The sequence below is a fragment of the Haemorhous mexicanus genome, chromosome 6 (genome assembly GCF_027477595.1).
Source record: "Haemorhous mexicanus isolate bHaeMex1 chromosome 6, bHaeMex1.pri, whole genome shotgun sequence".
NCBI classification, from domain to species: domain Eukaryota; kingdom Metazoa; phylum Chordata; class Aves; order Passeriformes; family Fringillidae; genus Haemorhous; species Haemorhous mexicanus.
This window is the reverse complement of record NC_082346.1, coordinates 48,260,012-48,285,103: the sequence shown is the minus strand read 5'-3', so window position 1 is coordinate 48,285,103 and position 25,092 is coordinate 48,260,012. Positions and strand designations below refer to the sequence as shown.

The 25,092-nt window shown below is 39.2% G+C and overlaps 1 protein-coding gene across 3 annotated transcripts; it reads right to left on the bottom strand.

The window, feature by feature from the left end:
• Window positions 1-1,803: 1,803 nt before the first annotated feature.
• Window positions 1,804-23,903, bottom strand: ZC3H14 (zinc finger CCCH-type containing 14). 3 transcript variants are annotated; one of them, XM_059850121.1, is made up of 17 exons: window positions 23,766-23,903; window positions 22,971-23,013; window positions 19,641-19,755; window positions 16,790-16,830; window positions 16,446-16,641; window positions 15,669-16,089; window positions 14,048-14,208; window positions 12,859-12,959; window positions 12,034-12,189; window positions 10,492-10,566; window positions 9,894-10,050; window positions 8,128-8,351; window positions 5,833-5,953; window positions 4,779-4,915; window positions 3,647-3,741; window positions 2,693-2,799; window positions 1,804-2,085 (listed from the first exon to the last, which is right to left on the bottom strand). In XM_059850121.1, exons 1-17 carry the CDS (start codon window positions 23,799-23,801, stop codon window positions 2,079-2,081), a joined length of 2,193 nt encoding a protein of 730 aa, XP_059706104.1. In that variant the 5' UTR covers window positions 23,802-23,903; the 3' UTR covers window positions 1,804-2,078. The 3 variants fall into 3 exon arrangements, with proteins under 3 accessions (XP_059706104.1, XP_059706105.1, XP_059706106.1); XM_059850122.1 differs by lacking the exon at window positions 12,034-12,189; XM_059850123.1 differs by lacking the exon at window positions 22,971-23,013 and having other exon boundaries at window positions 23,766-23,853.
• Between the last annotated feature and the right edge of the window lie 1,189 nt (window positions 23,904-25,092).

The window sequence follows — 25,092 nt, the reverse complement described above, 5'->3', positions numbered from 1 at the left end:
TTTGTGAAACGTTGGTGCTGTTGGATAGTACTTTACACATTTCTGGTCTGTTTTTCCTTTTCTTGCTACTATGTACCCTGGTGTTGTGGTTTCAGGTGCAAAATAGCTTGATTTTTTTTTTTTTTAAGCAGTATCTGGTAATTAGCTTAATTTCTGCTTTTTAGTTCAGTTAAAGGTATACAGAATAAAGTAAGGGAAAAGCTGCATTACGGATTTGTGAAGCAAGCAAAGGCATTTTTAATGTAAAATTCCATATTAGAATACACTCCAGCCCAAAATGATAACTTGAAAATATAACAAAATAAATGCATTAGAACCATTTTTTTTTTAATGCAGATTTAGCTTTGTAGCTTGGTTTGTTCACTGTTTTTAGCAGAGGAAAAACTTTTCTCACACTGAACACTGTGGGTTGGTGACAGCCCAGCACAGCAGTGGAAATGCAGCAATGGAGATAGTCCTGGTCTTCTGCTGCCCTTACAAATTCTTGTCTCCTCATCTCACATGGAAAATAGCTTCATGGTGGCAGCTATTTCTCCAAGGGACAGCTAATGAAGGCATTGGGAAATTCTGTAGAAAAATAATGCTCTTTGCAATCTTTCATCTGGAAACATATTCCAGCAGTGCTCTGTGCAACACCAGAGCACATCCTCTCCTCTCCTCTTCTCTCCAGTCCCCTGTCAGGTCACCTTACAAAAATATTTTACTGTAGTTCTTTAAGCTTAAAATGCAGTTGTCTGTTCAGATTTGTTGTTTCATTATGGAGTGTGTCGGATAATCCCTCTTGCTTTAATAAGAAAAAAAAAAGAAAAAAACAAGTATTTTAAACTAGTCCAAAGGTATGGTCATATATTATATGGATCATGGGTTTAAGTGTACTCCATTTTGATTTCCACCATGAACATCTAATTCCTGTAACAATGTTGTATGTTTATTTAAAGTATATATATATATAAATTGTCAGATTTTTTGCATTAATTAAGATTTTTTAAAATTTGAATATGAACTTTGAGTACTTTATTTAAAAAAATTAAAAATACTTTTCCTGGAGTGTTAAGTTTCAGAATTCAAGACTATATTTGTCAAATTTAAGTTTAAAATATGTAGCTATCATTGTTTTCTGATATTGAATGTAAATATTTGTAAAAAGAAATTCTTTTGTATATTTTTGTGAAAATGTAGTTCCCCAAAATATAAAAAAAAAGATTTAATAAAAAAGTGCATTTATGTTACTGTTAACACTTTTCATCATTTTAATATCACTTAACTGTATTTATGGGCATGTGTATGCTTTTTTTTTTTTTTTTTTTTTGCCATACAAGTCACAGGAACTTTCTAGAAGGAGAAAACCACAGTGTGCTCAGTAGGAAAAAAGAATTCCTTAGAAGTTCAGCAGTACTTTCTTTCTTCTGGGTATAAATGGTGACATCTCAGAGTATCTATTTTCAAGTGAAGTGGCAATTCATAGGCTTTTTAAGTGGAGAACAGTATCAGTAATTCTTTAATTGTTCTGGCTTATGAAGCTGCTTGTTTCTCTTGTCTTTTTGTCCCCATTTTAAAAAGCAGAAGGACTGTGACAACCACTGCACTGAACAACACCCAGAGGACAAAACATTTGTCTTTACCCAGTCCCTGGGTGCTGGGACAGCAGTGCAGCCATGTGCACTGTACCAAACACTTGGACAAAAAGTACTTCCAGTATGATCCCAACACAGGAATAAGCTTTCTAAGTCCTCCTGCTGCCATACTTTATTCCTCAACACACCAACCCTTAAACAAGGAACATGACCCAAACAGAACACAAAATGTGCTTTGAAGGTTTTTAATGGAACTTAAAGTAGAATTTTTCTTACACAGATGTTTTTTTCTTACAGCGTAAAAAAAATGTAAAATTGTCCAAACTTACAAACTTGGAAAATTAGAGACATTTCAAGTATGCAATCAACCTCGTTTTATGAAAACAATGTATATTCAAAGTCCAAAATGTATGAGTCTTTCCTAGCATCCTGTGTCCTGGTGGTTGATCCTCCTGTCCTCTACTGTCCGGAGGAGGCAAAGCTCAGTCCCAGGTTGTATCATATTCATTCACTGAGGAGGAAGAAAAAAACAATTCCATAAGAGCAATTCTACCCCTCTGTACAGATGATTTGAGAACTGCTCTGTTCCCTACCCCTGTAATGGTTAAAACCTTTGCAGAGGGAATTGGATCATTAAATCACATGAGCCTTATGGCAGGCCCATAGCTGCAGCTTTGGGAAGTCTGCTACTGGTTTATGGAATCACAGGTAGATGACAGGAAGGAGCTGCTCTGCCAGAAACACTCAAAGAAAACAGCTGAACCTACTGTGGAAAAGACAGCTTAGACATAAGATAAAACAATGGTAAAAGGATTTTCAGCTTTATTCAAATACAACTCAGAAAACACCACCTGTCCAGGTCAGGATTCCAGTGCCAGCTCTGTCTCAGCTGCAGGGCACTTGTTTATCAGGCTTGTATCACATCAGGTCATGTTTATACAACTACTACCAAACAACAGCACAGGGCTGTCTTTAAAAGAAAGCTGCCCGTAAGGGGTATCTTTCTTCACACGTCTTTGTTGATCCTCACACACACATTACTGCTGTGAGTAAAACTACATTAGTAATGTCATAACATACCTTTTATTTTTCTGGGTTAGGTTTAAAGTATTTCTCACCTGGCTTGAGTTCGAGTCCATTTCAAGGCGTGGCGTGGAGGTACAGCAACAGTGGGATGGTAGAAAGTGCAGTCTGGTCTTGTACACTGTGTATTAAACCTACAATGCTAAAACCAAAAGTATTTCAGAAGAGGCTGCTCAGTGCTGGCTGGCTGAACTCCTTCACATGCTGAGCTGCACTATGACCCTGGTATTGCTGTGTGACACATCTCACCTGCAACTGAGCCAACACCCGCCTCCACCAGTGCAACCAGCTCAACCCAGTGACAAACAATCCTTTTCAAGAAGGACCAACTATGAATTTCATGCTCCAAAACTGCCATTGCACTGACTGGTGGAAATTCCTTTGCTTGCAAGAGTTTACAGAGTTCAGCTTGAATTGATCTCTGTGTACAAGCTGGGAGCATGACACAGCATTACCTGAAGAGGGAGAAAAGCCAGAGTATCTGGCTAATAGTATCTGAGCATGGGTATTTTGGCATTATTAGGGCTGGAAAAAGCACTACACTTGCTGGCATTAGATGCAGGGACACAATTCTATAGAAGTACCCAAACAATAGACTCCTGTAGTATAAAGATTACATTAATAAATTTTAGGGTAACTGGGCAATCTTTAAAGTTGTATGTTGCAGCTATGTGAAGGAAGAGTCAAGAGTCTTAAGACATATTCCTTCCCAAAAGGCTCCTCTCTGCCCCCAGCATCCTGGCTGGGTATATTTTAAAGAGATATGGCCTGTTTGAAACTCCCCAGCAGCATTTGGTAGAAAGGTTACTTAAAAGTATAATTTTCCCAATTCCTTAAGTCACTACTTCTGTGTATTCTGCTTACAAGGCAAAGTTAAAATGTGAACAGTAAAAGCAAAAAGAGCTAAATCCTAGTAACATTTCCTGTCCCAAAGTAGCATGTTTTAAGTCTCTTTCTAGAAAAGAAGGAAGATAGGAGATGTATCTTACTTTTGGGTGGTAAAATGGACACTCCATTTTCTTACAAGCTGGAAAAAACTTGCACAGTGGACTACTGGAGGGTATGGACAATGTGGGCACGGGTGCTAATAGTAGAAACAAAAAGAACAGGAAGTGAGTCCGGATCAGAATATATTGCCTTTTTAAGACAGCTCCACACAACCTTAAATGTATCAATTTTTCTGCTAGAATTTCCATTTTATAATACACCAAAATTCAGCAAGAAATATAGACAGCATTTCCCAATGCAGTAGGTAGATCCTGGAGTAAAACAAGGCTATCAGGTAATCATTTAACTTGGTTCTTCACCATTTCAGGACAGGAAGTACCATGGTCAAGGCAAAACTTCCAACAAATTACACAGAGATTCTGGTAGGCAGAGAATCTCAGATGTTAAATTTAGACAGCAGGAAGCCTGTTAAGAGTTTTAACTGACCAGACTGATAAGCACAGGCACTGCACTTTCCAGAAATACGGAGGAGCTGCTGGAAATGATACAGGAGACAAGTACATTGTACTTGGGGTCTGGCAAGGTAACAAAACTGCATTAACTGTGACTAGGGGCTAAATTACTTCCAAAAGATCATGCAGTAAAGGCCCTGCACCTCGGCATTGATTCAAAGGCTCAGCAACACCAACCCATATCAAACACAGCTACTGCCTTCACCGAGTAACCTCACCCCAAAAGTCATCTCATCACTACACCAACTTCATTCCTACACTGCCATCAAAGAAAAAAATGTTCAAAGGCAGGAGCCTCCGTTTTCAGTGTGTGTCACAAGCCCTTGGTACAACATGCATCCAATTTAAGAAAAAAATCTGAGCAAAACTGCACTGCTGGCTAATCCCTTCAGAGAAACAGACAACTTGTGCAAGTCACCACTTTGGCCTTGCACAGCCTTCATATGGACTCCTGCATAAGAGATTGGAGGATTTTTCTGGTAATAATTTTTGCAGTAACACTGGATTGCTATTCCTCATCTTGCATTAACAGTTGTAAGAAAATTAGCAAAACTAAAGCAAACAAAAAATTTTTTAATCACTGTCAGTTTCTGTTTCCAAAAATACTGTTGTCCCTTTAGCCCTTTCATTAAAAGCTCAGAAAACAAGAAGATGTGCTCACCTGGTTTAGGAGATGGATGGGGGGTTCGTCGACTGGCGTGAGTGTAAGGACAGTCTGGCTTAGTGCACTTCGCATCATATTTACAGTTTGGATGGATGAACAGACATTTATCAGCAAATTTGCAGTTAGGAAAAGCTCTGAGGGAAAAGAAATTGAGTCAAAAGCTCATACTTGGAGCAAAATCCCCAAACATCTGTTGCACACGAAAGCCAGAGTATCACAGAAAGCCAGAGGTGCAGCAGGGCTGGGGAAGGCTCAGGGTACTTCCTTCCCAAGCAGGGCACACAGTATAGTGCACGAGCTGTGCACCCACAAACCTGCACTCAGCTGCCCTTCCTGCAGACCCTCCCTCCATGCAGTGAACAGCTGAACCACCACACTCTCAGGGCAGCTTGGTCCCAAACTCCTTGGTGCAAGCCAGGACATGTCCCTCCTACTATGCGGCACAGAGTGGCAAAGGCAATGTGAAATCAGACCTTCCCCAGAGAGGGGTGCAGTGTCCCCTGGTAACATGGTTTTCTCTGAAGAGTTTTATTTTGAATTTAGTTACACCAGATTTTGTAAGATAATTCAAATGTCCAATTGAAATTACCCTATCTGGTAAGAGTTACCTCAAAACAGACACTGTTCCTGCTTATGGAAGAGAAGTCAAAGGCACAGGAACGTTCAAGAGTTCGCCTTCTCTTTCAAATTTAAAACTCATAATCACTGCATTACTACTTAAGATAACCTAACCTTCAAAAGCACTCTATCAGCTGGCAGAAGAGGGCCTATTCTTTTAAGATACTAATTTGCATCTTTAAGCAACTCAGGAACACCAGCCTGTACTCTAAACTAAAGCTTTCTTCTGCAAGGATGCAGCAGCCATCCCGGTGTTCTGATGCTTGTGAGAGGGGTGGAAAACAGAAGGAATAACAGCGTGATAATCTAGCTCTGATCCTGCCCTGAAAGGTTTGTGCTGCCTTGGAATATTTACTGACACAAAGCAGAAGTTTGCAGCACTGGAATGAAAATCAAAATAGCATGTCAAGTGGATGAGCTCTGTACTACTCACTTGCAAGGTAGTGTGGGGTGATGGTACAAACATTCATCTCCATTTTTACAGGCAGGCCAGTACTTGCAGCGCTCCAGCACCTTCTCCTGCTTTTGTAGCATAGTTAAGTCTTCCATTTCCACTGGATGGTAAGAAAGAAGAAAAAAATCAACCCCAAGCTGGGACCTTTATGATTCTATATGCAACTGGGTGTAAACAATCTAACAATCAAAATTCACTGTACTTCTATTGTCTCTTAATCAAAAAAGTTATGACAGTAAAAGTTTATGTGCATCATATTTTCTGAAGAAAATTTCCAAAACTATAAAGTAGAAAGTCATAATACTAGACTGACAGCTGCCTTTTGGCAGCTTCATCATAAAAGATCAAATTGCACTGTTTACAAGCAAAATAATTTTCTTTTTCAATCTGAATTTTGATTTAAAGACTTGGACAGACAGGCAATGATCCCAACTGAACCTGAGTTATGACTGTTCTGCTGAGCCATGAGTTAATTATAGCCACGTTTTTTCTACAAGATATTTTTTACTCTAGGAAATTATTTCAAGGGGTGAAAGCTAAAAATCAATTCTTATGATCATCAGATTTATTATTATGGGGGCATATACTGAAGAAGAACCACTTCTATATAATTGTTAAGACACTTCAGTTACCTGAACCCTGACTTTAATCCAAAAAGTATTTTAAGAAATTCTAAGCTTCACTACCATTACAGGAACATGGGACTTTGACTTTCTCTTATTTAAATTGCTTATAAAACTTTATTCTCCAAATTCAGACAATTGCACATATGTTGCTGTTGTCTTAGTTTCCCAAATCTGCCTAAACCTTTGGCTTTTCAAAGTTTTCCAGCACTGCCTAGACTTCTTTCTCTGATCCTACTGATGACACAAATTGTTCCAGCTTCATTCCATCCTTAGCCTCATTTATGCCTTCTCCTTGCAACCCACCAAAGCCAAATAATGCCATCCTGTTGTAGGACCACATTGGCTCGTGCAGACCACTTCCACATGGATCTGATTGTGTGTGAGCTTCAGTGCCATTCCTGCTACTTCACAGGAATCCTTAACAGAGCTAGCACTGTACTGGCAACACTCTCCTCTACTAAACAGCTTTGGTGAGGAGTCTGAGGCTACACACAGCAAAGCATGGATTTGCAAGGAAGTACTCTAACAACTGTTTCTCTGTGCTAGTAAAGTGCATGGATACACAACATTCCCTAAATCTTTAAGACTGCCTGATGGGTGCAGTACTTCTGCAGCCAGGGAACTGAAAGGACATGGACTTAAAAGATCTTTTGCTACGGTGCTCTCATAATTGCATTACACATTTACAACTGGATCCATGCAATTAAAGGGTTCTCAGTACACCATCAAATAGTATTCTTTATTTAGTTCAGAAATTTGGATACACTGCTACTACAGAAAATAACAATCCTTATTTTCTTAAGAAAGCTAAATAAAAAACATGAATCCAAGCACAGCCCTCAGGCTGTTTTCAACAGGCCTATGACAAAACAATAACCTTTGTGTTTTTCATCATCATGTCAGCATTCTAAACAACTCAAACATGTGGTTCAGCAAGCAACTTCCCATGTTATTCAATGAAATATAGAAAGAGAATATAGAAACCTTCACGTAAAATCATGCACTGTTAAGTTCTGCTTTCAGGTGCTAGCCACTGGACTCTACCAACACCTTACACTACCAGGCTCCTTCTGGTGTCACAACCCTTAACAGAAACATTAATACCACCTGACATATTTTTAAAAGTTCAAGGCATGTCAGTGTGTTAACTGTAACATCACCTGTCCATCAGCACAGGGACAAATTATAACAGGTCAACCAGAAAGGCAGATTTCTGGCAATGAACACCAACTACATTTGCAAAAAACCAAAAAGAACAAAACAACAACAAAAAAGCCAACCAAAAAAAAAAAAAACCCAACCCAAAAAGAAAAAAAAAAAAAAAAACAGAACACAAAAAAAAAAAAACAACAACAAAAAAAACCCCAACACCCCAAACAAACAAACAAAAACCATCTAAAAAAAACCAATCAAATTTTAATACTAAGATGTGTGGAGAACTACCATGTGCCATATTGTTCTAGTATACCAAGACAAAGGTTTCTGAAGAGATGGTCAAACTGAACTCCCAGATTTCATTTCTCTAAAGAATGCTCTAATTTGAAGAATAAACACCACCACTTTAGTTTCTTAAGAATGATATATCCAGGAGGTGTAGCCATGCTTAAGCAGCACAGCAAGGTAAGATCCTGTGGGTCAGTATAATTACCATCACAGTTCTCCAGCTGCCTGGTTACAATCTGCATCTGCTGTGCTCGAAGACCTTTCAATCCTTTGCCAGCACACATGTGCTGGGCAACTGGCTTTAATCCTTCCATTAGACATATGTCTTCCTCTTCCTGATCAGAGAGGTATCCTGGTGGACTGGGCACGCCATCCAGTGTCACAATGAACTTGGGACTAGCAGGTTTCTCTGGCTGTGCAAGCTGGTCTCTATCAAACAAAGAAATGTAGTAAATTTACATTGTCTGACTCAAGAGGTTTGAGTGAACGTGAGCTGTGGTCGTGACTGAAAGTAGTACAAGCTAATCAATGGAGAGTCAAGCAGTAACAGACCTCCTTTTAGCAATTACTGGTACTGCAGTCCAGTTAACAGTTAGACTTCTAGTCTCCCTTGAGGCACTAATAAGAACTACAGCTCTCAGGTACAAGTTCAGCTTGTTGCATTCTGCTCAACAGACAGATTCAAAAGCTGTGGATCCAAAAACTATTTATAAACAGTCAATCCAGTGGAATTTGCAGTTTTGAGGCAGAAAATGAGAGCCAACATCATTCTTGGAATTACAAACCTTTTAACACACCGAACATGTGTCTCCTCAAAATTACTGAAAACACATTATGAAACAAGTGGTGTAAAAGTTTTTAGAACTAGGATGAGAGAATTGCAATAATGATACTAATAACTCTGACACTCAGCCAGACTAAAAGGTTAGACACAGATAGCCTAGTGTCCTGTATCTGACCGTAGTCAGCATGGACAAGAAGGAGCATTAAAACAGGGAACACATACATTTTCTCCAGCCTTTCACCACCCCATCCATTTCACCTGAGGGATTTCCTGAATGACAAATGATTCTAAGTATTTGGAGAACTGTGGAGTTCTTATCTTAGACAAACAGCAATGGGATAAACTTTGCTTCCTTATGAAGTGAGGCTAAAAGCAACCACACTGTAGAATGCCTTTAAGAGGACAGAAACCAGAACACGAAAACCATCATGAACTAGAACTTTCAGACTGAAGCAGTCAGAAACTGACTCTTCACATACAAAAATTTACCTCTCTCCTACAGCACAGTCACAGCTTTCAACTGTGATACTGTCAGGTTATCCTTTCAGGTTTGTTTGTTCACTGCTGGTTTTGTTTTCAATTAACACAGGCTGCTGAAAGCCACTCACAGAAAGGAAACACCAGAAAATTCTCAAGCACAGCAGCCCAGGTGATGAAGTTCAGAATGGTTCAAACTTGTAACAGGTAGGACTATTTGTTACCTGGAACTTTGTTTGAAGCTGACATGAACTTTAAGCTTCTCCTAGTCAAACTCTCCAGTAAGGAGCCTTAAATCATTGTCCAGGATTCACCACACTCAATACTACGTTAAAAGATGTTTCTTAAGAAATGTAATCCAAGGGTGAAACAGGTATAACACTAAAGGCAATTTAAGCAAAATGATTATTACTTGACTAAGATTTCAGAGATCAGAAGAAAAGAACAGTACTTTTCAGTTCCTTCTTCTTTCTTGCAAATCAAAGACTTGCTCAAGCTACGGTTGACCCTAGGATTATTTTCCTAGAGAAGGATTCCTGTGAGGCTTTTTGCCCCTGCTTCTTTTCTTCTGCTATTCAAAGTCAGTCCATTTTGCATGATTTCACACCTCCTGACTGAACTGACAAAGCACAAGTCTGACCAAATGGCTCCATCTAAACCACAAGCAAGCAATTTGACTAGCAACTGTCCTAAATGCAGTAGCTTTTCACCGTGTCTGTATTAGACGTCCTGAGTGAACTCGCACTGCCTCTGTACCCTTCTTTCCCAGTTGCTGATTCTGCAGCGCCATCTCCTCTGATAACCTGGGCTTCTTCAGGATAAACGACCGAGTATCTGAGTGGACCAGAGACTCTGGGTCACAGTAATCTGCATTGGGAGAAAAATTACATAGAAAAGAGTAAAATAAGGCGGCACTTGTACTCTTAACTTATAGAATACTTCTACTATCAATTTACATGGTCACTAAGCTAATTTTACTTTGTTTTAATTTCTTCCTAGTAGTTTCCAGTAAACGTTTTTACTTCCCTGTTAATTCCACAGAGGTGGCTCAATAGAAGCCATAAGCCATATTAGGTCAGATTAAGAAATTTTATAAGTGAAATGGCTATGCTGAAACAGCATAGAGGGGGTGCAACCCCCCCTCCTCCTCCAAATCTCTCATCCTCTGAACTAATGTAATGCATTCATTTCTTAAAGATGTAGAAACTAGATAATTGTAGAAATCAGTATAATTAATTGAAACGGAGTATCTTAACATTCATTGGCCATTAATATTAGATTAGAAAAAAAAAGATCACAAGACTTAACCCTGAGACACTTGCAAGGCATCTTCAATCACAGGATCAATCTGAAGCCGACAAGAGAGCTCCTTTTGTTCAATTCCTACAAAAACAGCAGTAAGAAGCATATTTTACAGCATGTCAACATGAAACTATAATTCGAGAACTAAGGCACACTCTCTAATTCTTTTGATTAAAAAAATCAACAACAAAAACATTCACACTTTTAGTATTTTTTAAAGCCCTTCTTATTACTATGAACCCTTTTCTCAGTGTTTCAGGAACAGTAACATGGCAAAATCTAAGTACTGTAGGACACTGCTCGTTCCCATAATCGCTGCTCAGTACAAATGAGGTCTGTGGGCACAGCAACTGATGAAGGCCAAGTTCCTCCTCCTCATTTGTAGAGGAGCTGGCCAGTCAGAGAACACACACAGAGGAAAGCAACTAACAAGGAACTACTTTGCAGTCTTAAAAGAGCTGAAGCAAATCAGAACAGCATTGTTCTACATTTGAGACACGGTTGAAAAAAATTATTCTTGCTTTCTGTAGATTTCCTAAGCAAGCTATCATTTCCATTTCAATGGCAAATGAGTGAAAATATTTAGCATAATTCTTTTCTGTGCATTAATTCAAAGGCTGATAAAGCTTTTTCTCACATACTTTACAGATACAATTTCAACTACTTTAGGGTGGTAGAAAGATTCCAAATACATCCACATTAGGAATAAGCAACTGCAAAAATCTTTTTAAAATAATGAATGTTTACCCTTCCTTTACAATGACCATAGGATGGCGTAACAAAAATATTACTCAAAACCAAATTTTATTCATTATCCAAATATCTAAACACATAGCAAGTATAAACTAAGTACTTGTTATGGGAATATTTTTTCTCCTGCCTTTCTTTTATGATTCCTTGTGACAAACAAAGACAATCCCCCATTCTCTATAAGAAAACCATGCTGAAAAGGCACTTTGACTGCCTTTTAATATTATGCCCTTTAGGAGATTCAAAACAGATGTAAAAGCCAAAGCTGACACAGTTAGCCTGGTATCAGCTGTCCTGTAAGAGCAAATAGAGTATACTAATATTTAAACTGAAAAATAAAACACTATAACCATTTGTGTGGAAACCATGTGTTGAAAGAATATTTTAATACTTCATATACTGGAAAATTGTTCTAAATACTCTAGAGTATCTTCACTCTCACTTAAGCTTTGTGACAGAATTACTCCTACAAGATACTAAGGAAAATATGCAAAGGATGGGGAAAAGAGAAGCTATCCAAATATAAGTGCTTATGCAAAATTATTCTTCAGTGACATGCCACAAAGCTGCAACATTCTTTGCTTACTGATTGATTCCTCTGAGGCTGTCTGTGTGTGTGTTTGGATACATGAATCTATCTGACAGCCATGCTTTTGAAAGCTGCATGGTCTTCAGGGCAGTTCTGCATGCAACTTCTGATGCAGACTTAAAAATTAAAAGCATTCCTTTCCTTTTCTCTGCTCAGCTTGTAAAATTATATTCCCTAGTATAAATTCTTGAAGAGTATTATCAGATGACCTTGAATTTCTTCAACTGTCTGCTCCTTTGACTCTTCTACTTGAAGCTGAGAACTCAGAACAGGCAGTCTGTTTTGCACATGAATTACTTCTAACTGTGATTCTTCTGGGCTAATTCGAGTTCTTGGTGCAACTGGAACAGTCTGTTTCTGTGGAACTTTAAATAGAGAAACAATGGCAAATCATTTACATACTACCCAATCACACAACAGTACTGTTTTTAGAAATATTGTGCTAAAATAACTCACAAATTCCTACACACACAAAAAAAAAATCCCAAGCATCTGTCTCCACAAAAAGCATCTTTAGCTACCTGTAAAATTCTTATTGTTCAAGTGTATTTGTGCATGTGCACAGAGCACCCTGACTGGCACCTACTTGTAAGACAAAACAGCATGAGAAGGATTAGAGTGACAACAGCAAAATACTCATTCATCCACTTCTACATATAATTAATGTGGTACTTTCTGATAGTTTTGAAATCACTTTTCATTCCATCTTTCATATAAATAATCATGGATCATCAATATGTTTCTTCATATGATGCTAGGTACCCTTTGCTGAAGTGCTTGCAAATAGAATACAAAAAAATGGCAGCAAATTCATAGAATCACTTAGGTTCAAAAAGACCCTCTCCCTCATTTATGTTTTCATAATTCATCACTGAACATCAATGTAATGAAACTGGACACAGTAAATCCCTCAAGTATAAATGACTTGCTATTTAACATTCTGTCTTATCTCTAAGCGATTTCTTTAGCTTGGATTTATACAAGAGAATTTGGAAGTATTACAGATTAACGCAAGCAAAATCAATGCTAATTACCAGTGGAATAATTGGTTGTTTTTGTAACTGATTCCTGTGCTTCAGAGATTGCTTTCAGTATTAAATTCTTATTGGCCTGTTTTGAAGGCGGCAATGAAGGTCTAAAGGAAAGACAAAAAAAAATTAATTGTACATGGATTGCACAGCAACCGTATCCATGTTAAAGACAGTTGTTTCCTGTTAACACAGGAATAATATTAACAGAAACCATCATCTACAATTATTTTATCCAAAACAGCTTTCAGTTAATCTATTCTCTTGGTGGATGGAGATCCACAAAATGCTCTAAAAAATGGAAGCCCAGATGTGTGATTTCACCTCTCAAGCTGCTGTAAAACCATGCTACATATGAAAGGCACTCTCTGCCATTATTTTCTTCCCACCTCTGCCCACCACTTCTCTCTTGCTATGTTTGTGCTGGCACCAATAATTTCGCAGCCACCCTGAGAAATATGATCCAGCTGCATAATTAGAATGACTCTACCAAAAACATATTATTTGCAAAAAAAGGCTTTCTGCTTGTGTTTAACATCAGCAATAAGGAAGCTTAAATCAGACCAATGTGCTGTGATACTGAAGGTAAATTAAATACAGTGTATTAGCTTAAAATAAATCTTATACAAGCTAGCACTGTAGGTCAGTAGAACCATCTCTTCTCTAGTTTATATGTTATCACTCTATTGTTAAAAATCAGATACAAAAGATGTGTATTTTGGCTAATGCGTGACACTTGGACAGAATTAGGGAGCAGAAAAAAAGGAAAAACCTCTGAAGACTGTTTGAAAAGGTGAAATCACTTTAAAGAAGAACAACTGATAACTGGTTTGAAAACAATTCCTGAAAATAAATCAAATTACTGAAAAAATATTTTACCACAATAAATACCTGGTCTGAAACATGTCAACATTAATGTTCTTTTGCAAATAAGCTTCACCCAAATAATGTAAAAATTCACACTCCATTGCATCTTACATGCAATAACAAAAAGAAGTTACAAAATCAAAGGCAAAAGGGTGGCATAAACAGGCATCTCATCCACAAAATTGTGAGATAGTACAAAAAATATTCAAATTGTTCACTAAAATTTGTCAGCCAAATTTCAAAAGTGCAAACTGATTTTCCCGACTTCCAAAGTTTTCAATCATTATATTAATTCTTGAAAACTCAGAAACACTGAGATCTTCAGTACCTTCTTTCTGGCTTTGCAGGTACAGACACACTGCTGGAGATGCTTCCTGTTCGCAATCCATAGTCTTCCTCTTCCTCTTCATCTTCTCCATCATTACAGAACTTTTTCACTTTGACTACCGAGCTTACAATGGGCAGCCGTCTCTTCCTGGAGCTTTCCTCCTACAACGTACAAAGCAGGCAAAACAGCTCATTTAGCATTAACCATGTATCAGTAAGCCAGCAAAGAAAGCACTGCAATCCCACCTGGAGCCAGGAGAGGGAGAACTTCCATTCCAGTTGGACAAGTGACTGCTCTGGATAATATGAAAATCAGACACATTTACAGTGAAACATCTCACTGGAAATGTAACTGTAAACAATACTAAGGAAAAAAATAAGAAAAAAAATCTCTCAAGTACAGAAAAATTATCCAACGCCTACAGAAAACCAGGCTTTTCAAAGAATTTTATAGTATTCTTCAAGATGGGTATGTTGAAAGACTGAGAGAGAAAAGTAAAATCAGCATAAATTACTTTCTTCCTCTGTATCAACTCTAATTTCAGATAGGTGTAAGGATTCACTTCTAGCAAGGAAACAACATATTTCAAAGAATGCTAATTCTTTGAAATTCACAGTCCGGATGGTCCAGTTTAGATAGTGCAAGGTCCCTGTTGTTTCTTCTGGACATTATTCATGAAACAGTAACAGAAGAAAAGTAACACAAGACCTTTTTTGAACATTTCCAAGGAGAGATGTTCCTGACATTCATCAGTGATTTATGTACATTAAATAAATCATTATATTCTCATTTGCACTTCACTATTCTCAAAAACTAAGACACCAGCATGTATCTTTGTACAGCATTCTAGATTTCCCAAAAAAATCATCATCCTTTATAGAGAATTAAGTAGTGGCAAAGACAGAGAACTTTATGAGCTGCAATAAACACAGATGCACTTGCAATACAAGGTATGTAAAAGCCTTGCTTCATTACAAAATTAGCAGCCATAATTATCTTCATTCCTCTCAAAAAAGGCTCTTCATTCATATGGATAGTCTATCAGGTAGGACTGCCACTCTGCCTGGCTTATTTTGGCCTCCAAAGTACTTAGGGCAGCAATCATCTTTTAGTTTGTCCTTGTCCAACATCCATCCCAAAGAATTCCTAACTGACATGGTTCCAAATAGAACAGTAACAATAATCCTCATCATCATCAATGCATCTGGGCTAATAAACAGCATGCCAAAAATCCTGATTTATAGGACTGTGTAAAGCTGGGGGAATACACAGCACTTAGGGAAAAGCATGCTGATTCAATGATCTTAAGATCAGAATTGTAATTTCTGATTCATCATATGCAGCTCAATAATGTGCTAACCTGTTAGTCCAAGTCAATATGACATGAAGATGTATATGGCAATTAACTCTGAGATGCAATAAGCTCTCAGATAATGATGTCAAATTACGCAATCTGTTTTTACCAGTGGACTCAAAGGACGAAATCTCAAACCTACTGGTACCAGTGACAGAAGTCTTCTGATTTCTCTGAGGTCAAGATTTTACTGAAGCAATAGCAATTACATAGCAATTTAGGTTCCTAGGAAGAATAAACTTTTGCACTAGTTTAGGTTGTACCAACCTCACTGCCCACTTTATCAGCACCGAGTTTGGAGGTGGGTCTGTGACCTTCTGCTAAGCTGCCAAATGCTTCTGGATTGCACAGCTGGCCTGTTTCCAAAGACCTGCAGCCTTGTGTGTCTAACTGGCGGCTCCCCTGCATGCTGCCCTGTTGTGACAATCTGGGCACGTGAACGCTGCCATCTGCACCCCTGACAGCTGGTGGCCGGTAGATCTCGGCGGAGGGACGAGAGGAACTGTAAGTTACAGTCACAATAGGTTTCTTCCGAGACAAAGGATTCTCCTGCACAAAGTTTAGGTCTTCATCAATTAGATCATCTGGTTCAGGTTTAATGTCAATTACAGCTTCAGAAGGTGACAATTCCCTCAAAGGCTTGACCGTTGACGTTAAGCGGGATGCAGAACCATCTTCACAAGACTGCCTGATAAAAAAAGAAATCACCAACTATTATCTGCAAGTCAAGTCCTAGAAAATGAGAATTCTCTTTTAATCAAAGCCAGGAGGGAAGAATCATTAAGGTATTACTGTTTATACAAATTTAACACACTGATATTTTTCAGTTTGGTTAATTCTTCTAAGCCCTAATCTAATCTTTAAGCTATGATGCTTAAAGAACTGAATTCTGATTTAATGTTTTTTGTACAACAAATTGTAGCAATGCTTTACTCTTCAAAAGTACTTGTATCTTTCCAAGTGTCAGTATTCTTTCGAATGGCTACCACACTGACACAACTACTGATGTCTGAAGGTGTGTTAGGAAGTAGCCAGCAGCCTTACCTGGAAGCAGTGTTCCTCTGCTCCTGTGAGCTGGTTGAAACTCTGGAGTCATTTCTTTCAGTCCGAGTGCTTGACACAGCAAGAGGCGGCAAGATATCCTCTCGCCTCCTCTCATCACTCACACAGGAACTGCTTTTGCTGGAAGGCAGGTTGCTCTCAAAGATATTCGATTCTGAAGATTTTACGCTGGTTGGTTCTGTGGAGACAGGTACCTTTCACTTTTACATTAAACCACATAAACAAAAAATTAACAAAACAGACAAGATATTTTTACAACTCAGACATATAACACTACACAAAAAAAATAAGCCTCCCTTCACTCAAAATTTAATTTTCTTACTTACCAGTAGTCACAGATCGCAGCTTATCCAAAACACCATGGAGCCTGAAATAGACAGCAGACAGGGAAGGAAGCAAAAGAGAAAAAGGAGAAATAAAAAAGTTCAACTTACATTCAGACTAATTAAGACAGAGATATCTCTCTAGAGATAGATTGAAACTAATCATTTTTCAGAAACCCATTGCCTTTTCACCCTTAAGTCTTTACTTTCCATCAACCAGAGTTTAACCTCAAAAGGGAGGCTTAAAGTACCTTGCCTCCATGTCTTGCACATGCAGGCAGAGTATTCATCACATCATCTACTTTTGGCATTTAGCTGTTTACATAATCAAAGCCAATACTATCCACATTTCACTACAAACAATGGAGTTAAGGATCAACAAGATTGATTCAAAAAACCTAAATTAGAAGCCTAAAGCATAGCCTAAAATTTTACTTTATATACAAAACTTTAATTTGGTGAGCAAAAATATCTCAGTGAAGCATGAAATTTGCCCTTTGCCTGTGAAAAAGGCATTAAGCTGAAGTAACACAGAAAATTATGTGGCTTTAATACAATAAGGCTGCTCAAAAATAAACACATATTACAGAGAGAAGAAAGAAAAAAAAACACCAACACTCAAACTCATATCTTGGAATTCAAACCTGATAATGGGCAAGTCCATAATTTTGGCTGAATATTAGAAATGAGCTAAGGGACAAGAACATATTGGAAAGATTGCATGTGAATATAATGAAGGCTTATACTTGTTCTCCTTGTGAGCTTTCACTAGAACACTCGTCAGCTGAGCTCTGGGGATGCAGATCAGTTTTCACACTGACCTCAGAATAACTGATATGACACTTGGTTCAGAGTAACAAGTGGTGGCCAACCAGCAGGATTGCCAGGTTTGTCACAATTGCTGCAAAACTTTTGTCAGAAGGCCCAAAATTACCAACTACAGAGACAAACCAAGGAAGGCAGATCTTGCTGAGTACTGCATTTAACCAACATTTAAGAACACATACATTATGCATTAGAAGAAGTAAAAGCATATAAAACTCCTAGCTACAATGCTATATAATAATTTTCCACCAGCCCCCTTACAGCTTATTCACAGGTTTCATCTTGTCTTGTTTTCCATCCTTCTTTTAACCAATACCTATTTTGGTACCTGATAGAACACTCGTAACATTGAGTTTGTATTTATATATACGTGTGTGTGTGTGTGTGTGTGTATGTGTACACATATATATATAATGAGAATACTGACTTAGGGTTAAAACAGTCACCATGTTTAAAATTTCAGCAGGTGTCAAAACCAGCTGGTGGTATAATACGTCCATATAGTCAATACATAATTTAAAATATAAATATATAAAATTATCTTGATTTGATGAATTTGCTTTCTCTACATATTTATTATTTTTTCAATAAAGTTTTCATTTCATTTACAAAGCCCTGAAAGTGTTTTCTGCTACACTGTTTTTTACTGTATATCAGGATTCGGTCAAAACCACAGTACAGGAGCTATATCCTCATCCACTTGTAAACTTCACTAATTGGTCTGATTCCCAAAACTACTAAGAGAAAGACAACAGCATGATTTCCTGATACACTGAAACCCAAAAGCTTCACCTAGGCAGGACACAAGAGGCAGCAAAGAAATGCCTGTGCAGTTTTCAAAAAAGAGGTCCATGCTTAATTGTACTCTTCTATTATATTTTTGACAAATGCCAGGAGAAAAATGAAACCTGTCTAAGTAAAATCAAACTATATCCACACAATTTAACCTGCAAATCCATCAGTTTAAATAGCTAATACAGTGAATTGTAATAGCTGGAACTTTTTTTCATTTTTTTGTCAGTATTTACTATTTCATAACATAGCCAACTTCTAAAATGTTTCTTTCTGCTATTCAATAACAAAAAAGCTCCTAGGAAATAATTACATAGAAGAAATATTGGAAGTGAATGTAAACTGTCAGTATGAAAATGTCAAAAAAAGTAAACTGAAAAAGAGAAAAAATGGTAGTATTTTTCTCATCTATACAAAATAAAATAATGTTCTTTAAAGCTCTATTAGGTAGGAGATTCAGAAATAAGATTAAGTTGAAAAAGACACAACTCTGAAAACAACAAAATCTCTAAGAGTTAAGTGTCTGAAATGTGGATTTACTACAGGTTTCTACTGTAAAACAAATTCAGTATTAGAAAATGCATGAGAAATATAATGGCTAAATTTGTCATGCAGCATGGAATAAATGAATCTACATTGTCAGAAGCTGACAGCAGAGTTGAAGTCTTGCTAACTTGTCCTGTTCATAATAATTTTGAGGTTCTACTTTTCATTTTTGGAGTTGGGGGTGGTAATAAATAAATAGCCTGAGAGGTGGGAATACCTAAGCATTTGGTGCTAAGCCTTGTCAAAGACAGTACACAGAATTAGATCCACTGCTCATCTGCCCTGATATAGTAATTCCCATGCACAGCAACCTAAAGCACTGTTAGCATAAAAGCAAACAGATTGGTCCTTCACACCTAACTGCAGTGAACAATGCTCTCATGTTCACAGGGGCTTTTGCAGGAATAATATAAGTCAACATACAGCCCCCACTTATCTGAGCACTTTATTTACAAATCTGACTGGCTTATAAACAAATACGTCCTCCAGTTCTTTGCCATCTGTCACCTCAAAAGCCTAACTGCTGACAGACTAAAACTAATGTACTTATTAGACATGCAAAGCAGAAGTTTTTATTAATGCAAATTACATAAAGGGAAGATAAATAACTTTTTTTAAATGTCAGGCGTCACTTAATAGAAAGCAGTCCTGCACTACTGATAAAAGTGTGACAAGTAGCTTACAAACATACCAGACAGTAAACCTGACAGTATTGTTTCCAAGGAAAAGGGAAAGGTCTTCTGTCATCTGCTCTTGACTCTTCTTATTGGCCACCATAACCATAATATAATCAGGGAGCTCTTCATCTAATAGAAAGAGAAATACATTGTTTTAAAGTATAATAAATCATAGAAGACATAGCAAACATCTTTTTTTTTCTCTTACTATAAAGACTGTGCAGGCAGAGGATTAGGTAAGCAAATTAACAAAGACTTCCATTTCCTCTGAGGCTCAATACAAGTCTCATCTACAAGCAAGGAATAAAAGATCCTCAGCTTCACAAGAACACAAGCTGAAGATCAGTGTATTTAAAAGGGGAGTAAAGAGAATGGAAAGAAGGACAAAATAAAAGAAAGCCACTCTGCTGCCTATATTCTTTTTCTTGAATACTAGCAAACATCTACAATATTCATCACCTCAAATACTGCCAAATACAGCAACTTATCCTTGTTAAATTTCCTTAGTTACAAAAATTAAACAAACAAATAAATAAAATATATTTCTGATATGTGCACTGAACAAATCAAAACTGTATCAACTTCCAGATTTTCTACCTACAAAAATAAAACAAATCCCAGCAACCTCCTGACTGAATTTCTATTCTGCAATGCATGCAATTTCACACACAGAGAAACCCATTCCCTTGCATAAAGGTACTCCCACTCCTCAGAATGTATAGGAAGGTGCTTAGAGCCCAACATTACCACATTAAGGGTTTGGGGAGTTTGGTGTTTGGCATTTTGCTCTGGCCTAGCTCTGGCCTCTGCTGAAGGACTGACTGGCCCAATTGTTGCTCAAAGGCATTAGTTGTGCTTCTTGAGCACTGACTTCAATTTAGTTTAATCAAACATCTGATGTTCTCCAATGCCACTCCATGGCATGACATGAACATAAAAAATAGTAAGTGCAAACAGCTGGGAAATATCTCACATTATGAATCTGAATCAAGGTACTGATACAGCTGTGCTTATTTAATCAAGCTAAGATAGTACACAACACTAAAAAGACCTAAAAAATGAAAAACACATATCAAAATCCAAATGAAAGCAATTGCCTTTCTTCTACACCTATGTACACTGTAAATAAGTTCTCTCTCCCCTAGACTACAAAAATACCATTCACACATTGTACCTACACTACCACTACTCAACTGGCCGAACATAACCCATTCCGAACTTAAACCCTCATTTCTTTTTGGTGGCTTTTTGTTTGTTTCAGTTTTTGTTGTTGCTGCTTTGTGTTTGGGTTTCTTTTTCACTGCAAACTACAAGCTGCACAAGATGGACCAATGTTCAGACCTAGGACCTTAGAAGGAATTTTATTTATCAGCCCGGCTTTGAAACATGATAAGCTCTTGGTTAACATATGATAAAGTAAAGAAGATATTTTAAGTACAGATAAAAGCATAAGTTAGCACAATTACCTGTAACAGTATGATAGACGAAGGAAAGAAACTTTCTTAGTAACTGTAGAAACTTTCTTAGTAACTTAGTTGGCTTATGCCAACTTAAACTGCATGTGGAACTACAGCCTTTTGAAAAATTTCCTAGCTGATGAATAAGTAACTGACTTCATCTTGCTTCAAATATATGAATATTTCCCTTGTAAGCTCTACACAACAAGTTAGTTTCAAAATACATTCTTGTAAAAAAGTTTTCAAGAAAAAAGAATTAGCAGTTATAGAAAGAAAAGTTCTTGTGCAGAGGCTAGAATGAGGGAGAACCAATTTTTTTCTAGTTACCTGAAAGAAGAAATGGAGTGTTTTTGAAAGAGATTACTTTAAAAGTTGTCCAAAATACTCTAGTCAAGAAAAGAAACCTGAAAAATCACAGAAATTTGGAAATGGTCGTTTAAAAAGAAAAAAGAGGCCAAGGCAAGACAGACTTAGCAATAAAGAATACAAAGTTATTTAAAGTTCAGAAGCTGACTGAGAAGAAACTGCATACACTGTCTGGTGATCCTGGGCATACAGGAAACCTGTCCTCTAAATACAGAGACAGAAGGCAAACAAAGAAAGAACAGTCATAGCTGGAATCAAAGATGGCTAGTATTCTACCAGCATCTTAGTATTAGAGACAAGAAAGACTTTTATTTCAGAAAAACAGGAAAAAGCATAGAATCAAGGACTGAGAAACTGAAACCGGGAATGATGGTAAAACCCCCAAACAACCAACCAACACAAAATGAGTTACTTAAAAAGACAACCTGTGAGACGGTGAAAAAGATGATTTTACAATTAAAAAGTTCTAAACATGGCTCCTAGGCAACAACTGAGTTCAGAATGTCAGCTCATAGGTAACTCCCTTCTATGGAGCCAATACATTTTTCCATAAATACAATGCCTCCCTTGAAATAGGAAAGAAGATGAATTTGGGCTCAAACAAACTTTGAACTTGGCCCTGCAACTCACAGGATCACTAAATTATGCTTTCAATTCCTTTTCTTCACCTGAAATCCAAGAAGCATCACAGACAACAACAATGCAGTTTCAGGACTGAGGTATTTGGTTTCCAACAGAATGCTGTGTTAAGTTACCAACTTCTACTGCTGCAGAAAAGAGCTAGTCTGAAGTGCAATACCCATTTCTTCCTGGGTTCAGAAAAAACAAACAAATCCATAAACCACAGATGTTCCCATGGCTCACCCTCCTGCCACAAACCAAAATAAAATCTCACCCTGCCTCCAAGATTCAGATATATGTACTTCACCATCATTAGCTCATGTAGCTCTTTCATTTTATAGGTTTGTCCCACATAATGTTTCTGACCTGGCCTTTTAATTTCCTAAGCCACTCACGCATCTTTGTCCTCTCTCCTAATTTTGACAGATGCCTCACCCTGAATTCAAGAGCTGTTAAAAATATGCCTAAGAAAGGCTGATTCCATATCAGAGTGGTCACAGCTAACTGCTGCTGTATTTCCAAGGCTCTTACTTTATATAATGTTTCTCCTAATGCTTTAAAGAAATTTCCTTAGATATTCACATCATAGTTTGTTTTTCTTTCAAATCCCTTGCCACCATTTCTAAAGGGGAAGACTATTAGACTGATTTCTTAGCTGTTTTCTTTTAGTTCTTCATATACAGACGTTCACATACTGCTTCCTCTTATGCTTACTATAATATTTTGTGAAGTATATCTCTTTCTTTTTTAATAGTCCAGCACTTCAGGTATTTCTTCTCATGCTTACAGCTTCTGTATGCAATAACACAGGTAACAGTATGTTCCATTAGCTAAGCTGGGTTTTTTCCTACATAACAAAAATGATCTAGAGAAGATTGCTGAACACATGGCAAAACTTACCAACATAAGCCCCCAGCTCCTGCAACTTTCCTTTTATAGCACCCTAAAAAATAATGAAATATTATTTAAGGGATGGATCAACAAAGTATTTCTAACTGCAAAGAGGTGGGAGACTTAGCAAAGTTTCTCTCATTTACTGTTTGACCACAATGATTTAACACGTTAAACTTCTCCTACTCTCAGGATAGGAACGTTCTAATAGCGAGGGGCTGACAGCAGACTAACGGAATCTCACTGTCTCTACCGTATTTCCGATAGACCCGTTCCTGCGCTACCACCCAACTTCCAAGTCCCACCTGTCCTTTTTAAAGCAGAGACCACGCGGACTCATAAGGTGCAAAGAAAACGAATCTAAGATAGTTTGATAAAAGGCAATTCCTAGCTCAACAGGGAAACAGAAACCTGCCGGGATTTCCAAACTGTGACCCGCGCGTGGGAGCGGCTGACAGGCCCTGCCGGTACCGGGGGCTCCCACCCGGCCAAACTGCGCGCCCCCCGGGCAGCCCCCGGGCCGGGCGGGCTCTGCAGGGCGACAGTGGCAGCCCCGGGACACAGACGGCACCTGGCAGCTGCCCGTGGGGGAGAGGGATGCCCCGACTCAGCTTCCCACAAAAACGACTCTCCTGCTCCCGCCCTCCCCGGGAAGTTCCGAGGCCGAAGGACCCCGCCGCCGGCTGCTGTGGCGGGGGGGCCGGCCGGAGCCCGGTGCCTCAGCCGCCGGCTGGGCCTGCCCCTACATGCGGGACCGGCCTCCTGCCGCGGGGGGAGGGAGCGACCCGGCTGCTTCTGTCTCACCCGGATCTTGCGGCTGATCTCGGTGCCGATCTCCATGGCCGCGCCGAGCCTCCCCCGTCCCGGCCCGTCCCCCGCGGCCCCGGGCCCGGCTCCCACCGCCGCCCGCGCGGGTACCGAGCGCCGCTCGGGCTCAGCGCGCGGTCTCCGCCGGCACCGCCCCCTGCCGGGCGGCGGCCGCACCGCCACAGCGAGCGGGACCCTGGGGCCGAGGGAGGAGCGGCGGGCGGGCGCGTGGCTGAGGGACGCGGGCCGCACGGCCTGCTCCAGGCGCCCGATAGGGAACCGCCTAACTCTGCATGCCAGAACTACAACTGCGGGGTTATTTCAGTATTAATGCTCTTTCTCGGGAACTACACAAATTGAATACTCGCCTATCTGTTAAAAAAAAAAAAAAAATTATGATACAGCTGTACACAAAGTATTCAAGTAACTTTTAATGCCACACTACAGCTATATAGGTTTCCTGGTGCCCCCCACAACCTCTTTGTCACCTCCTTTTCTCATCAGGGTAGGAGAGAAAAAATACAAGAAAAAGCTTCATGTGTTGAGAACACGATCAGGAGACCTCACTCACTGATCACTGTCATGGATAAAACAGAGTTGGGGAAACTAGTTTAATTAACAATGAAATCAGAGTAGGATAATGAGAAATAAACCCAAATCTTAAAACACCTTCCCCACACCCCTTCCTTCTTCCTGGGTTTAATTTTATTCCTGATTCCCTGCCTGTCTCCCCCCAACACCAGGGAATGGAGGTTACAATCAGCTCATCACCTCTTTTCTCTGACGCTGTTTCCTTCTCCCCTGCTCCCAGCAGAAACAGTCTGCCACACAGACTGCATACTCACTGCGGCAGTGTGAATCCTCTTCACGGGCTGCAGTTCCTCACAAACTGCCTTGCCACAGGTCCCTTCCATGGGCTACAGTCAGTCAGACCTTCATGAACAGGCTGCCCCAGTGTGGGTCCCCACAGGGTCACTAGTCCCAGGGGCAAACCTGCTCCAGCGTGGGCTCATCTCTCACAAGGCCACGGGGTCCTGCTGGGAGCCAGCCCCAGCACGGGCTTCCCACACATCCACAGTCTCCAGGCATCCATGTGTTCCAGCGTGGGGTCTTCCGTGGCCTGCAGGTGGATCTCTGCTCCCCTGCTGACCTGCACAGGCTGGAGGGGCACGGCCGCCTCACCATGGTCTTCACCACAGGCTGCAGGGGAATCTTAGCTCCAGTCTCTGGAGCAGCTCCTGCCCCTCCTTCTGCACTGACCTTGACTCCTGCAGAGCTGTTCCTATAGTGTATTTTCATTCCTCTCTCGGCCTGAAATTTGCTT

Bases quoted from the DNA above. Each gene is read 5' to 3' on its own strand.
- ZC3H14 (XM_059850121.1), bottom strand. From the start codon at position 23,801: ATGGAGATCGGCACCGAGATCAGCCGCAAGATCCGG. The intron at 8,352-9,893 runs GTGAAAAGCTAC...TTTGTTTGATAG, and splicing joins GGACGTCTAATACAGACACG to AGACCAGCTTGCACAGCCAG. The intron at 3,742-4,778 runs GTGAGCACATCT...TTCTACTATTAG, and splicing joins CCATCCATCTCCTAAACCAG to CACCCGTGCCCACATTGTCC.